At 36.6% G+C, this 15,986-nt stretch overlaps 4 protein-coding genes across 4 annotated transcripts; 2 read left to right on the forward strand and 2 right to left on the reverse strand.

The window, feature by feature from the left end:
* Nucleotides 1-313: 313 nt before the first annotated feature.
* On the forward strand, nt 314-850 carry PKNH_0101300 (uncharacterized protein; the record flags this gene model as incomplete). Its single annotated transcript, XM_002257472.1, has 1 exon — nt 314-850. One exon carries the CDS (start codon nt 314-316, stop codon nt 848-850), a length of 537 nt encoding a protein of 178 aa, XP_002257508.1.
* A 1,041-nt stretch (nt 851-1,891) lies between these two features.
* On the reverse strand, nt 1,892-5,791 carry PKNH_0101400 (uncharacterized protein; the record flags this gene model as incomplete). Its single annotated transcript, XM_002257473.1, has 1 exon — nt 1,892-5,791. One exon carries the CDS (start codon nt 5,789-5,791, stop codon nt 1,892-1,894), a length of 3,900 nt encoding a protein of 1,299 aa, XP_002257509.1.
* A 1,722-nt stretch (nt 5,792-7,513) lies between these two features.
* On the forward strand, nt 7,514-7,945 carry PKNH_0101500 (conserved Plasmodium protein, unknown function; the record flags this gene model as incomplete). Its single annotated transcript, XM_002257474.1, has 1 exon — nt 7,514-7,945. The coding sequence occupies one exon, from the start codon at nt 7,514-7,516 to the stop codon at nt 7,943-7,945; it is 432 nt and encodes a 143-aa protein (XP_002257510.1).
* A 1,137-nt stretch (nt 7,946-9,082) lies between these two features.
* PKNH_0101600 (conserved Plasmodium protein, unknown function) lies at nt 9,083-11,026 on the reverse strand (the record flags this gene model as incomplete). Its single annotated transcript, XM_002257475.1, has 1 exon — nt 9,083-11,026. One exon carries the CDS (start codon nt 11,024-11,026, stop codon nt 9,083-9,085), a length of 1,944 nt encoding a protein of 647 aa, XP_002257511.1.
* Nucleotides 11,027-15,986: the final 4,960 nt, after the last annotated feature.

Here is a 15,986-nt window from a genome sequence, read left to right on the forward strand (position 1 = left end):
TCCAAATTTATCAATTTTATTTCCCCTTTTTTACGTACGCTCCGTCTCAATTTCGCAACATATGAAGCGAAAGGAAAAATCCATAACTCCCAATCTCGTGTTATCGAAAATGCCGAATTGACAAATCCGCAGAAGCGACTTAAAGTAAACGGTTAAGCTTTGCCAACGTTGAAACGGATAAAGCGAGGAAAATTAGCGCCACTTACGAGGGTACGTATAAGCATATATATATGGCACACTTCGTATGTTAAAAATCCCCAATTGACCACCAGCCTGAGGCCTTCCCACGCGCTGCCAACGGAGCCACCCCAAAATGAACAGCTACAAACCCGAAAACGAAAACCCTGTGCTGTACAACTACAAGGAAGACGACCAAAACCACCATATCCTTAACGAACAAACGATAAAGGAGCACTTATATAACCCAAGCGACCTGTGTAACCTAAACTACAAGGAAGATCAAATAAGTGTAGACGAAATTTATGATATGCTAAGGGATATAAAAGATCCCGAATATTCCTACACATTAGAAAATTTAAAAATTATTGAGAAGAAAAACATTTATGTAAATCTCCAAGAAAAAAATGTCACTGTTTATTTTACTCCAACCATTCCAAACTGCTCCCTAGCTACGCTAATCGGTTTAATGATAAGTATTAAATTACAATTCTCTCTATCCAACTGTTTCAAGATAAATATATACATATTCCCAGGGTCCCATAATTCTGAGCATTCCATAAATAAACAACTGAACGATAAAGAAAGAATCGCAGCGGCGATTGAAAATTCCCACTTGTTCAATGTCATCAAAAGTAGCATCACATACAACTATCCGATCGTTAATTTTTGATGTGTACTCACAACTGATGTTGCATAACGCTAAATGAGGATCCACTTATATCATATCAATGGTAAAGACATTATACATTATGCGTCCAAAAGTTAGCATCATATAATATGTAACTACACGTGGAACCTCCTTTTATCTAGTTTGCACAGTTCCACCTCTCTAAAATTGCCTTCTATATTAACGTATAAATTTTGAGTTTTTTTTTTTTCACCGATAACACATCCTTAAAATAATGTTTAATCGTTTATTTTCCCTCCACACTGGATTGTTGTGTCCAAATTTTGAGGACAGTGCTGGACATGCTTTTTGCGTGCACTGTCGAACATGCATTATTTAAAATTAGAAAAAAAAAAAAAAAAAAAAAAAAAAAAATTCCAAATGGAAACAAAATGAGAAGCAAATATTCATGGAAATTGAATCAAATATGTCGTCTGGGCATGTCTATCATGTCGAGGATGCGTGCCAAACACGCCGTGGATGCATGCCGAAAATACATAAAAATTAATTACAAATTGCTGTACATGTAATCTTCAAAAAAAACGTGCACGGTACGCAACAAGTAGTATTAGTAAAGCCAATATAGCAATCAGACAGGGGCACAAATGCATTTAAAAAGGTGGAAAATTTTATTAGGGTTGTGCGAGGCCCTTCCTTCTACAACCGAGACGAATGGAAACGCCCCTGTGAGACTATATTTTTGTAGAATGATAAACAAAGTGAAGTGACCTCATGAATCGAAACATGAGAGCACATCAAGTGATACATGAAAGGGTCACTTGGTACGCAATGTAACCCCCCCCAACATACAAGCGCATTGTCCGCCCACTAATTTAATGCACACCTATACCACGTGGACCAACATTAACACAGAACAGCCGACGAAACCTTCCTAAACAAATGCAATATATTTTATCCTCATCCGTGATGATTTACTTCAAAAGGGGAATGACCATAAATAGGTGCAATGGGAAGGGACGCATTCAAACTCAATGAGGTGTGCACTCAATGTACCAACTGTACAGAGCAGTTATGCTATATGCCCTACAATGAAAAATTCACTATATTTTTGTAGTATAAATAATAAGTCATTTCAGGGGAGAGCAACTGCACGCTGTTCGAATTGTCCTTAACGAACAAATTTTGGGGGGACTCCTCTTCGCTTTCTTGAAATGGTGAACCCACATAATGATCCAGATTTTCTCTTATTAGTGAAAATGAAGGCTTTTTTTTTTCCTCCATTTTTTTCTTTTTTCTCCTTCTACATTCCCCTCCTTGCTGCAACCTGCGCTCTGTACGTTCATCCACCTCATAACAAAGGAAATTCTCCTTACCAAAATAATAAGAGGATTTGTAAAAAAAATACATGGGGGGGGGTTTATAATACCCTGTATACAATATTGGAAAGAGGGAAGAAGGGTGGCTTAAATTCTGAATGCTAATTTTATTCTTTATAAATAAATTTATGTAAATAATAATATACTTCCAAATATGATCATCTATATTTTTATGTTTCGGTTGAATATTTTCTATTACGTCAAATTCGTTTTCTTCCTCGATAACTTCGATGTTCGAGCCTATCAATTCAAAGTCGGAGATGAAGAAACTCCAATTATTTAGGTGTTTGTTCTTTAATACTAGTAAGTAATTCCCTACAGTGCAAAGGGCCACCAGCATGTCATAACATTTTATCCACCTTATCTCTTTGAATCCTTTGTACGCAGAAATGTTTACCTTCACTGCATTCTGTAAATCCATGTGTTTCAAGTCGTAAATGTATAGTGTGTACTGTCCAGATTTTAGCGACACAACAAGCAGGTAAGATTGGTAAATGTCTTCACTGAAACAGCACACTTCGTACACTTCCTTCTGAATTGGATTATGAATCGTGTGATACAGACATATCCGATCGATGTAGCTGTACAGGTTATCATCTTTACCCCCACGCATTGAAGAGCTGCTATTTGCCACTTTACCGGCAGAAATGTTATTTTCCAACTTGTCCTGCGCCCATCCCGTTGTGCACTGCTCCATGGAATTCCCCTCATCCGATACAGGCATCCGATTCGAATGGCAAAATTCCCCTATGCTGTGGGCACTATACTTGTACGTAACCTTGTACAGGAACACTTTTTCCAATGTCCTCACGCACAGCAAATTTCCCTTCTCCCTTATGGCAATATCAAGCGGGGTTGTTATCCCCAGGTGTATTTTAAACAGAAAACTTAACTCTATTTTTTCGTCAAGAAGGTTTTTATCCTGCACCTTCCCCACGTAATTGTCGAATATTCGGCAAATTTCATTCGATAAGCAATCAATTTTGGAATATACTATGTTATTCCTTCTTAGCAACTCCCCTTCTTTGTTTCTCTCTTCCTCCACGGTAGCATGCCTCTTCACGTAATTCATTTGGAATGCGAGGACATATGATGGAGTTCCCACATATATGTACTGCTTGTTCTTGTCTATGTCCCTATGCGTATTAACGTTTTCTAAGCTGCTTTTATTTTTTAGCAAACTGTGCGGAAAATTGAAATAGTCGGTTTTTTTCTTCCTAGAATAATCAAATATATAGTAATCATTTTCCTTTTGGAAAATTTCCTCGTCTTTTTCTTCCTCCCTGGGAATGTTATCTCTTAGGGTTTCTCCCTTTAGAAGGACATCCAAATTGTCGTATATGTTCAACGTGGTTGGTAATTCCTTGGATCTCCTCTTGCTCCTTTTTTTGTACACACAGATCGGGAAATATCCACTCAGCATTTTTTTTAAAATATTCCGACTATTTTCATAATTTTCGAAAAATTTGATTAACTGCATGACAACTTCGTTCTTATCTTCGTATACATTTGCACCCTCTCTCTGGATTTCACTCGGGAGGAGGTTCCCGTTGCTAACGGAGCTCTCCGCAGGGTCCATCATTTTTGCATTCCCTATTGTAACTTCGCTCGCCACTGCTCTGGGCAGTCCACTGGGCAATCCACTGGGCAGTCCACTGGGCAATCCACTGGGCAGTCCACTGGGCAGTCCACTGGGCATTCGGGTATTTACTGCGCTAAGCAATTCTAGGGCGTCTCCCGCCTTAGTCACAGCTTCGCTAAGAATTGCCTCCCCTACCTTTCCCGCGGAGCACTCCATTTTACTCACACTATTGACCTGGTTATAGACAGAATTTTTGGAGGCATCCTCATTCACATATTTTTTCTTATTCCTCGATTTTCTCTTCGAATTACGTGCGTCTTTCCTCACATGCAAGCTACTCTCTCTGGCTATTTCCTGAAATGTGAAGTTCATCTGTTCATATGAGATCGTGGGGAGAGTCTCATTAACGTCGACGATGAAGTCGTTCATGCACTCTGCACATAGACCACGGGGATGCACATCACGCGGGGAAGTCGTATATTGTACACTCCGGTCAGCCATCGCCTCCACGTACACCCTGGATACATACGGTATTTGCTCCTTCAAACATAAAACAAGATCTAGGACATAGATGTTTACCTTTTCATCTCCGGAGTAGAGCCTTTTCTTCTTAAAATCCACGCACTTTACTTCGCAGATTTCAAAGTTTCTAATTTTGCTAGAGTTCAAACTTGTGTATAATTTATGATAATATTTGAAAAGGCTTAAATGCCCCTTCGATGGGGTTGCTTCATCTTGGTAGCACCCAAGGGGGGGCGATTCCATCTCTTCACAATTTTTACTACACTCAGAGATTTCCTCGCATTTATTTATAGATAAATCAGAATTGGATCCAAAGGGACGCAAAAAATCGTTATTTAAACTACTACTGTTCAGGAGAGTACTCTCTTCCCTCTCTTTATATTTATTTTGTTTATAAAAAAGATAAAAATATTCAGAAAAGAAGCAAGGGAAAAAGAGCTTCCCTGAAATGACCGTCTCGATTCCAATGCAAAGATATAACAAATCCATGTACACTATTCTGGTTATGGCAAATTGGCACATTTTAAAAATGTACAAGTATCTCTTCGATACACATAGTAGATACTTGTCGTTTTTTATAAACTGTATTTTCTTTATATGTACATTTTCATCATCAAATTTATCGTCTACACTTTTCCTACTGTTGCTTTCGTTATTTCTGCTTCTCGAATTGGTTGTGTTTTCTCCACTTCTGCTCACATTTCTCTGAGATTTCCTTGAACTCTTTTTCACTTTCTTCGCCTGTTGTCCCTTTGGTGAAAGGAGCTTCCTCTTATGGGATTTTATCGAGTCTTCGTAACAGATGGAATCATTTCGTATCAGCGAATTCTCCGGAAATTCATTTCCATTTTTAATTTCTGCATTTGGGGTCGCCCAACATTCCTCTTCCTCCTTGGTGCTCCTCAAATCCTCGTCACAGTTGAGGCTTCGTCTGTTCTTCGTCTCCCCCAGGTGGCAGCACATGACGAGGGGGTCAACATGTTCGGCGTGATCAACACAGTTAGCTTTATGAACTTTATTAGGAATATCAATATGGCTGGTGCGCTCATCATCGTTCAGGCTACCAATCCCACTTGTACTTCCAACCTCGTTGCTGCTAATGTTGTCCTTCCTTGTAACATTTCCGCTCGTACTGTTCTCATTCTCGATCTCTCTATCATTGTCATATTCATTTCCTTCGTCTTCTACACTCGCTTTGATGCCCTTACCATTCACCCCACTACACGTACTGCCATGTATTTTGCTCTCCTCGAAAACGTCCTGCTTCAGATAATTTTCCTTTTCATTTTCATCGTAATAAGTATGTTGCAGTAGTAAGGTGCCCGTTAAAACGTGAAAAAAGTAAAGGGATGTCTTGGACGCGGCCACAAGAACACTCCCGCTTGAATTTACGTCGAAGCATAAAAATTCTTCATTGTCGTAATTCTCTAATTTGTAAAAAACATCCTGTAATATGTTCTTTCTTATTTGTCTATTGTAAAGATGGCTAATGCAAATATCCATTATATAGCTGTGGTATCATCTTTTTCGCTGGCGTTTTCTCCCCCTATTTTTTTTAGCAGTTCATTTGAAGTGCAACTACCTTTCTCGCCAAGCTCCTTTTTCACAGAGTGGTGAGTGCTATTTTACTATGTTCGTTCGGTTATATCCGTGCTCTTTAATATATCAAACCGCGAGGTCACACAGCCGCCAAAATGTGCAAACTGGTTGTGGTTAGATAAAAGCGTTTTCCCTGTACGACATTCTAGTGTTCGGGAACAAATGGAAGAAAAAAATTTCCACAACTTTTTAGGAACGCCCTCAGGTAGCCAATAATTTTGGCAAGGGAATAATATATGTTCTTGTGTGCGAACTTATGCACGTACGTATGTACAGAGTTACATCGGGACTAACGCTCAAACTCATGCCTAGGCAAATGAATCCACTAAAAAGGGAAACAAACACAAACACAATTAACATTTAATCGTGTTTTCCAAAGTGGTATTTTATGTATTCATCTGTTGGTACTTTTAATTTTAGCGCTTGTACGCTTGCTGATATTATTATTTTTTTTTCTTCTTCTTTAGTTTGTTAAACTTTCAAAGAGGTTACCATCAGCACCTTACCAAAATAATTCAACGTTGACAATTTTTGAATGATGAACATTATTACACATGAACAAAAAAGCCTTACCAATGTGTGTTACTTAAAAAAAAAAAAAAAAAAAAATGTTTACATATTTTTTACTCTTTTTGGATCCTGATTTATGTGCATATCCAATGATAAATATAGAAAAATGAAATAGAGCAATGGGCAGTAAAAGGAGCGATAACAAAACTAAGAGCAGTAAAATCGCCCGAAAAGGAAAAAAAATTAAAAGCAAAGTAATAGTTAACACTTGTTCTTCAGACGAAGCACCTACAGAAGCCATAGAACTATATATTTACACTTACATGGATGTTTCCCCACAATTGCTTATAACACATATACACTTGTTACGCTCACAAATTGCACGCCAACGATGCACATATTTTTTACGTTCCTTTTATACCATCATATCACTTTCATGTTCACCCAATGTGGGTGAAACTAAATGCTCATATGTGTTTATATGTGTTTGTAAAAAATGCATACGCACTGAAATCAGTTTTGTAAGATAAATTGCCTGTTAACTTAATCCATCCATTGGGGCAAATGTACAGATTTCCTTATTTTTTTTCCTCCATAAGAGTAAAAAAAAAAAAAAACTTTACAATGCTGCTGTATTGTCATTTCTATCTACAATGTTTTCTTTTTTTTTTTTTTTTTCTTATTCCAAGAACGAGCACATATATATAGGCAAAATGTACAAACACCCCTCCTTTTTAGGCCCATCGCAACTTCAACTCTTTTAAAAAACGATCTTGCAAAAAAGAAGAAAAAAAACAAGAAAAAATTCCAAAAGGTTTAAATGTCTTTTTAACTCATTGTTATTTAATGGTAAACTTTTTAAAGGAGCTTTTTTTTTTTTTTTTTTTTTTTTTTTTCCTGTTCATTTTTCTACGCATAAAAACAAATATAGCCAAAGCCAAAATTGAAAAGAAAAAAAAAAAAAAAAAAAAAAAAAATGACTTCTTTCAGATACCCATAAGATATTAAAGCAAACATCCAGCAAATGCAACAACCTGCGAAAAACATACTTTGAAGTAAGAATAAAATTTTAATGCTAACCCCCAAATAAATGAAAGCCTTTTCGTACTGAACAAAATGCTACTTTTCAGAAGGAACTTTTCCAGATTTATAAATAATAATACACCCAAGAGGGGCGTGCGAAAGGTTTTACATAAAAACGTAACACAGTATAATAGGTATACGCCAAATAGCAACATTGTAAATCAACAAAATGATAATAACAAACTTGTTAGAGGAGGTGGGGGATTATTGAACACCTTCTATGAAAGCTTCATATATGGTTGTGGGTTCTTTTTAAGCAACCGATTGTTGGATCAAATATTCGGCCCGCGCACGTACGACTCCTTTAGCAACAATATGGATTACTCAAATGAAAATGTGGGTGGCCATCCCCCGGACAATTATAACAGTTACCCTAGTGAGAACCTTAACAATAATGATCCGTCCATCAATGACAACGATTTTCAGCAGGACATAGGTCTTGACGATGACACGTTTGACTTTTAAAAGGGCCCAAAAGAAGAAAAAAAGAAATTGTGAGGCTATGCAAGATCCTGGATCCATTAAAATAGAAATAATTACACAATGGAGACTTATTAAAAAAAAAAGTCTTCTCTTCTCCGAGGGAAGCTGAAGGATGTTATACCTCCCTGTTTGTAAATATGTACACAAGACATACGTGTTAAAGACAACCTGCGGAAGTTTTCCAGCTAAGTGGATTTAAATATACACACCGTCGTGTTGGTCATTTTATCAATAATTGGGTGTATTAGACCCGAATTCGAATAAAAAAAAAAAAAAAAAAAGCAACTTTTTTATCCGTTTAATGGAACGGGTGCACGCATCACCTGTTGATAAACATATAAACGATGTTGATCCATTTTTCTTCCCATATGTACCTGTGAAGGTATGTGAACAGGTAGGATGTGTCCATATTGCCCCCCTCGAACTATGTACAACTAAATTTTTTAGTAAACATCCCTTATTTTTGTGAAATAGAGCAAATGTGGCAGTACCTGAGCGAAGTCGTTTTTGGGGAAAACCTTTAAGGCATACATCTTGAAGCCTCTTCATAATTAATTAATTAATTATTTTTTTACCTCTGAATTTACTTTCATTTGCCTCTTTATTTCAATCCCACCTCTGTTGTGCCATATGACCAACTGTTCATTTCGTTTACCCCCTTGTTTTGTCTTTGATTCATTTGCTGTCCATATGGAAGCATGTAAGTACTTGTTTACCTTTTTTTTTTTTTTTGTATTTTTATCAACCCAGTTATTTACAAAGAGTGTATTACGCTCACCATCTGCCCAAACAAATATATTCTTTCTTTAATAGCAACCGTATGGTGTCTAGCAAAATTGTACTATTAAATGAGGGGCGTCTTGAAAAAACGCTTTTCAAATGTTGGAATAATGGTGAAATTACACAAAAAAAAAAAAGAACGACAAGCGTATGTGGTAACACAAAAATAAGGACCAAATTAGCCAAAAATAATGTGTATGGCTACATTGGGAAAATGGGCACACAAATTGACACAATAGTATAGAACAAATGGACACAATAGTATAGAACAATAGGACACTGTGTGATAACATGGCAGGAGAGAACTATCTCCCCCCCCCCCCCTTGCGATGACGAAGCTTATAGAAGCTCCCGTAACATTTTCTCATCCAAATTGTTAGCATCATCATAGTCAAAATTTTTCTCCAAATTGACGTATTTCTCCTTACGGAAGTGGAAAATCAAGTTTTCCTTGTCGAACCGTTGCAAATAAATAAATTTTCCGCACACCGAAATGTCACATATGGTGCACAAGACCACATCGCCAACTCGTTTATCGTCAAAATAGTGAAAATTATTTTCCTTATCGTACAACACCCCCGTCAGTATGTTATTTTTATAATTGTACAATTTTTGGTTCCTACTGATTTGCACTTTTGACTTACTTAAAAAGAGACTCTCGTTTATATTTCTCCATACGCGGCTAAGTTTCCTCCCATTTCTTTTCCTCTTCAAAGAGGACCATTTGACCTCATTGGATAGAATATTTCGAAAGATAATATTTTTTGCGTTTAAATTAAAGCGGAAAAATATACTTTTGCTACACCTATTCACCTCGTATATGTATGCATATATATTTTTCCCCACAATTAGTGAATGGCTATATATGGCCTCTTCATTTTCGCTTAAATTGTTGCACACGGAATTGACAAGTCTACCACTGTTCAGGTGATAGCTGCTGGACGTAATCTGCGAAGGAACAATTTTATTTCTTCTTCTTATACCCCCATTGGAAGATAGTTTGGCATTTTTTATCTTCACCAAAGAGGCTCCAAAATTGTGCAGCGCGTTGTACTTGTCCACAAATCCGTTTATTTTGTAACAGATGTTGTGTCCTTCTAGGTCCTTATACTTTATCAGTAAGTTATGCGCGCATGGAAATATATACAAAATGTGTATTAAGTGCTTTTCAAAGTTAAGAAGTTGATTACTATCATCAGCGCTGTTACATATGGATAGAATTTTCCTCTTAATTTTGTAAAACTCATCCGCACCATTATCCGTGTTTGGCATGTTATCTTTTCGTGATTCGGGCGAAGATTTCTCATATTTCAACGCGCTTCCATATTTTTCCTTCCAAGGAGTGGATATTCCGTCTTTACGAAGGATCTGGTTAGAGCCATTCACCCCCTTCTTATAATGCATCCCCTCGCTGGACAGCACCTTCCCGTATTCACAAACGAGTGAACTGTCAAAAATTCTCGGGAACAAAATAGGGATAACTGAAAAGATACTTCGTTTTGAAAGGTTGATCTCGTATAGCTCTATTACATCCTGGTAAAGATGGTGCAAATCTATGAAATTGAACGAATTTATTTTTAAAAAGTTGGAAAAGAAGGAACACAACTCAATAGCATCTTCGTAAATTACTTTTGTGTACTTCTTCTGCGAAAGGATTTTTTCCAATTCTTCCCTAAGTGCCTTCCTTAAATCAGCTTTTCTTTTCCCATACAACTTTTGGAGCAAATTATTTTTCATTTTCATTTGCAAAGTTAAGTCCCTCTTTTTATTTTCCCTACTCGTATGTTCAATAACCCTTTCGTAATAAATTAACGCCTTAAAACTCTCAACAAAGGACAGATAAAAAATGCAGTTCGGCAAGATAAAATATATCTCCCATAGCAATTTCCCCTTGAAGGAATCCTTCAAACATTTGAAAATGTAATGATAGTTAATATCCACTGAGTGAATGCTCCTATTTATGGGAATATAAATACCGATCAAATTCCTTTTCATGATGCTTCTATTCCCTTGTTCGTCCGAACAAAATTTAAAGACATTCTTCCCTTCCTCACATTCCTTCTTACCATTTTGGGGGGTATTTTCCCCCGCTGTGTTTATATTTTCCCGTACATTTACTTCCCCCCCATAGTGAAAATCATTCCATAAGTTATAAACCTTTTCGAAATTGTGATCTGTGTGTACGAAATTCATCACCTGACTTTTTCGAAAAAAAATTTCAAAAATGTCTTTCCGGGGTTGTTCACTACCATGTGAATATGTGCTTTCCACATAATGCACCATCTGCTTAATTTCACTTATTTTGCTTATGCGCACTAGGGGGATCCTTTTCGAAGCAAACCATCGTTTCGTAGAGTTCCACCGTTTTATAGTAGCCCACCCCCCAAGGGTGCCTTTCCTCCTCGTCAACAAATTGCTTTTAAACGCCGAATTCGAAAAGTACCCCATTTGAATTTATTTGTCCTCTTCCCCTTTTACAAAATTTCCATTTTCCCTAGGGGACTCGCATCGGGTCCCCTCTGGAACAAGCATATACATACACAAATTTAAATGTAGAACTCACCATTTATGCTTCTCCTTTTAGGAAAAAATAATTCCCCATAGCAGTATTCCCCCAGTTGGCCTGGTTCTCTATCCCTCTCTCCATTTATTCGCAATACATTCTTGGCCACATTTACACCTCAGCAAATATGCAAAAATGGCGTCATCCTTATGCGATTCCCTTTTGGAATATTATTTTACCGGGCGTTAAAACTGCTTCTATCTTTCTTCTTCCTAGCAATCGACTGGTAAAGGGAAGAAATGCCTATCCGATCTTCTCATTTATGCACTGCTTTTTTTTTTTTTTTTAAGGTGCAACGTGTCAAGCGCGTGAGCGTTGTGGGAGACTTGCATGGTACCATTTCGTGTGAATCCCTTACATCGCTACTTTTCACCATGGGGATGAAAAACGAAACATAAAAGCATTCGCTCTTAAGTCGAAAAGAAGGAACCAAGTAAAGATAACACATTAAATGATGCTTGGGAAGAACCCCCTTCCTCATTTTTGTAAAAAAAAATAGGAGCAGTGCCTCATATTTGAGAGTTACCAGTTTGGTCATATATATTTTTTTTTCCAGTGTCACACGGGCTCCTCGTGTGTAGGCATGGTAGTGGAAATAATATTCAGCTAGCTTTTTCCTCCAAAACATAACAGGCGTAAAACCGCGAAAGGACAATCGTCCTTCACAGTTCATACAGATGATTAATACGCGTACGAGATGCACACAGAGAATACCTTTGCTTTCTTCGCGATTTCTTCCCATTTTAATCTTAAAATTTTTTTTCGTCCCTCTACCACTGCTGGTGATAAGTGGTGATAGGAAATAATACCCTCCACAAAACATTCTTAATGTTTCCCTTTCTGCTTCATTAAATTTTTGCTAAGCTTATTTTTACACAATGGGTAAAACGAGTTTTAGAAAACTGGGGCAGGTAATTTCTCTACCTCTTTCGCCAAAATGGAGGCACCTATATTTTCCACTCACGCGAAAATTCCAACAGCACAGATTACCCTACTTGGCAAAGAAAATTTAGCACACATTTGCGAATACTTCAAAATGGAGAGCCAAAACTTCCTTCTCTTCACACTCCAGCGGTCTTACTTCTATGCGAAGTATGAAACGGTACATGCCTAATCCTAACATGAATCCACTGTACATTTATTTGTATAAGCCATATCAGGGGTTCATAATAAAATTTTCCCATTGATGCACGGGTTCAAGGGGGGTAACCCTTATAATGGGAACCAACATAAAACAACACATACTCCACAGACATGACTAAAAATGCCTTGTCGTTCAAATTTGCAAAAATAGGAGAAAAGATCTATATGAAATAAAATATGTCGTAAAAACATCGAATAAAAATGTACAAAAAAAAAACTGTCATATTTGTTCGCGCTAATGTGGACAGTGACACACGCGCACTTGATGTTCACTTGCGACACTCCCCTTATGTTCGTTTAAAATTTTCATTTTATTGTAGTTCCCCTTTTAAGGAAAAAGGCCCACCGTAGGCGAAAAAAAAAAAAAAACTAACATTACGTACATCATGCAAAAGGTGACAAAAGGTATTACTTCATCTTCTTATCCTACCCATTTGAACCTTTTCAAAATAAGGAATGACAGTTGAAAGCGTTGCCTTTTTTTTTTGTTGTTGTTGTTGCGCTATCATTGTGCAAATGCAGCTCTGAGAAGAGGACCCAAGTGACAAAATGAACATGGGGTTTCACCTCCTACGCAAGATGCTATATGTGTACACCACCCCATGTGAAGTGTTTTTTATTTTTTTCTCATCATACGTTTATACATGTGCCATGAGGAACAATTACAAATTACATGTTCCAGCGTCGAGGCATATTCCGACATTTTCCTTCCAAATGCTTCCTTTTAAAAAAGGAAAGAATAAAACAAATAAAAATAAAGTGACAAGGAATGCCATGCTCCTTTTGCATTATTTTTTTTCATTGGACTATTTACTACTTTTCCGCTTTAGCGATAAATGTGCGCTCCATCATATACATGATTATATACATGCACATATATTCCCTGCGTAGCTTTTGTGCATTTTTTTAAGAAAATTAAAACACCCCTGTGTTAGAACCTCTTATGGAATTTCGCACATATGCAAAAAAATGAAATAAAATAAAATAAAATAAAAATAGAAAAAGAAAAAGAAAAAGAAGAAAAGTGCATAGGATGATTATGGGAAGCCTATGTAAGAGCATTAAAAAAGTTGCTAACGAAGCTTTGAAGAGTCGTAAAAAGAGCACACACGAGGAACTCGTACGTCGATTTAATAAGGAATATATAAAACTAGTTTAAATGTCATACACAACAGCGGAGAGGCGCACGAGAGTGTACATGTTTTTGCGAATAATTCTACATTTTTTTTTTTTTTTTTTTTTTTTTTTTTTTTCTCTTTATTGGGAGTGTACGCATTATTATGTACATATCCTGATATATATCCATTAAGTGCATCCTTGGATGGAGGGGGGTGTACCGGATTGCATTTTTTTACATAGCATTTCAAATGGGGGCATTACAAGAGGGTTCATTCATACGAATTGTTTATGTAGATAAACGTATGCTCCCGCGTGTGAGCACATACGAATGAAACATACATATATATATATATATATATATATATAATTTTTTTTTTTTTTTTGTGGTGATGCATCACTCTTCGTTTCATCCTCTTCTTAACACTATATACATACGTATGTAGTTAACGCGTGCATTCTTTCCAATAAAACACTTTTTCATTTTTTCCCCTCTCCACAGCTGTTATTTTTGCTGAATTGCCATGGTGCGTAGTTAACATTATATATGGAAGAAAACAAAACACCCCCCCCTCTTCCTTTTAAAAAAAAAGAAAAAAAAAAGAAAAAAAAAAAAAAAAAATATTACATTATGCATACGCATTACTCGCAGCACTTGTGTACATATCACAACAATTTTGCCAATAATTTTTAAAATAAAAATATTCTATTTCACCATTTAGGCCAATTAATTATATAAGATTGTGAATTCTCAAATATGTACATTTGTAGATATATATACTTATACATCCATGCATCCATACATTTTTCATAGTTCGCAAGTTTAAGCGCATCAAAATTTATTTACTTGTTTTGGTACATTTTTTACACCGTGTTTTCATCCTTTTTACTTTTTTTCCCCCCTTCTATTTCTTTAACTCCTTCCTCATCCACACAGCCATTGTTATTGTATAGTTATTTTCAACCTCCACTTAAGGAGATATATGTTGAATACGCCAATGCGTACCTACATACCACTTGTACACATGTTATATATGTGAATTTAACTCCTACTATAGCCTGGTATTTGCGCGTATGCCATACTTACATACCGTATTGTGCTCGTTTGCGTGAACCCAACGGGAGCAAGCAGTTCAATTTGTGTGCCTTTAAATATATGATGCTATACGCGTAGCCATTGAAGGGTTAAAAGCCAAAAGTGCGAAGCAAAAACCAGAAAAAAACAGTAAAACAGCAATCCCCCAGGCATATGCCCAAAGGAGGAAGCGTCAGCTAAACGAAACAAAAACAGAGTAAGCTTATGCAGGCGCCAACGCGAAACTGCAAAAAAATATTCGAAAAAATAAATCATTCAAGCAAAGAAAAACACAAACGAGTTTAACATTATATAGATATTCTTTTTGAGAAAAAAAAAAAAAAAACCTTTCATTTTGTTAGCGTAAATATGTACATATATTTACATACATATAAGTATGTATATATACATGTTAGTGCATGTCAATACATATACATTCCCAATTCTTACATTTAATTACGAATCTCGTGAATTATACACGAAATTTTTTGCTAAAATATGCACGTGACACAGATGTATTGGGAATAAAAGCAACATATGCAGCCAACATTCCCTGTGTAGTTTTTTTTTCCATAAAAAAACATAAACCTGTTTGCGTACTTTTTCTATTTTTCCATCATCCCCATTTTACGCATTTTTCCATTCTTGTTGGCCTTCACCTTCTTTCCAACATATTTTCATATTTTCCTTATTCATTTCTTCTTTCCCCTTTATTTCCATTTTTTTTACAATTTTTTCCTTTGTTTTTCATCTCCCCAATTTTACTACATTTTTACTTATACTTTTTGTGTACAGCTCACGCGCGCCTACAAACACCTGCTGTGTATACATACCCTTGCAAGTATTTATTTTTTATATCCTTATGCCAGTAGTCGCAGACCTCCCTTTCCATTGAAGGGCCCCTGTACAACATACGTGCCTATCTTTTTATTTACCTTCTTTAAATTTTCCTTTGTGGCCCAGTTTATTCCAAAGTTCGTATCAATTTTTTCCTTTTTCTAAACGAGCTTTGTATTTTTTTTTTTTTTTTTTTTACTTGATCCGTTCGCCGGCAAGTAGAGGTATGCAAGAGGCCATACCCATGCATATATGTTTCTTTGCATAGTGTATATATATGCGTCCCTGTGACCACCTACGCAAGCACACATTCATACGCGCATGCTATATTTGAACTAAGCGAGTAGTAAAAATTGTCTCGCTCTGACACGGCACACACGAGTGAAAGCAATCAGGAGTATTCAGAAGCATTCATTCCCGTTCCTTTCATCATTTTCCTGTTCCAGCGTGTCCAGGAACCACTCGCGAAGAAACACATTCGGAGCATTTTCCAACAAACCCCATATGAC

Source organism: Plasmodium knowlesi (genome assembly GCF_000006355.2).
Source record: "Plasmodium knowlesi strain H genome assembly, chromosome: 1".
Taxonomy (NCBI): domain Eukaryota; phylum Apicomplexa; class Aconoidasida; order Haemosporida; family Plasmodiidae; genus Plasmodium; species Plasmodium knowlesi.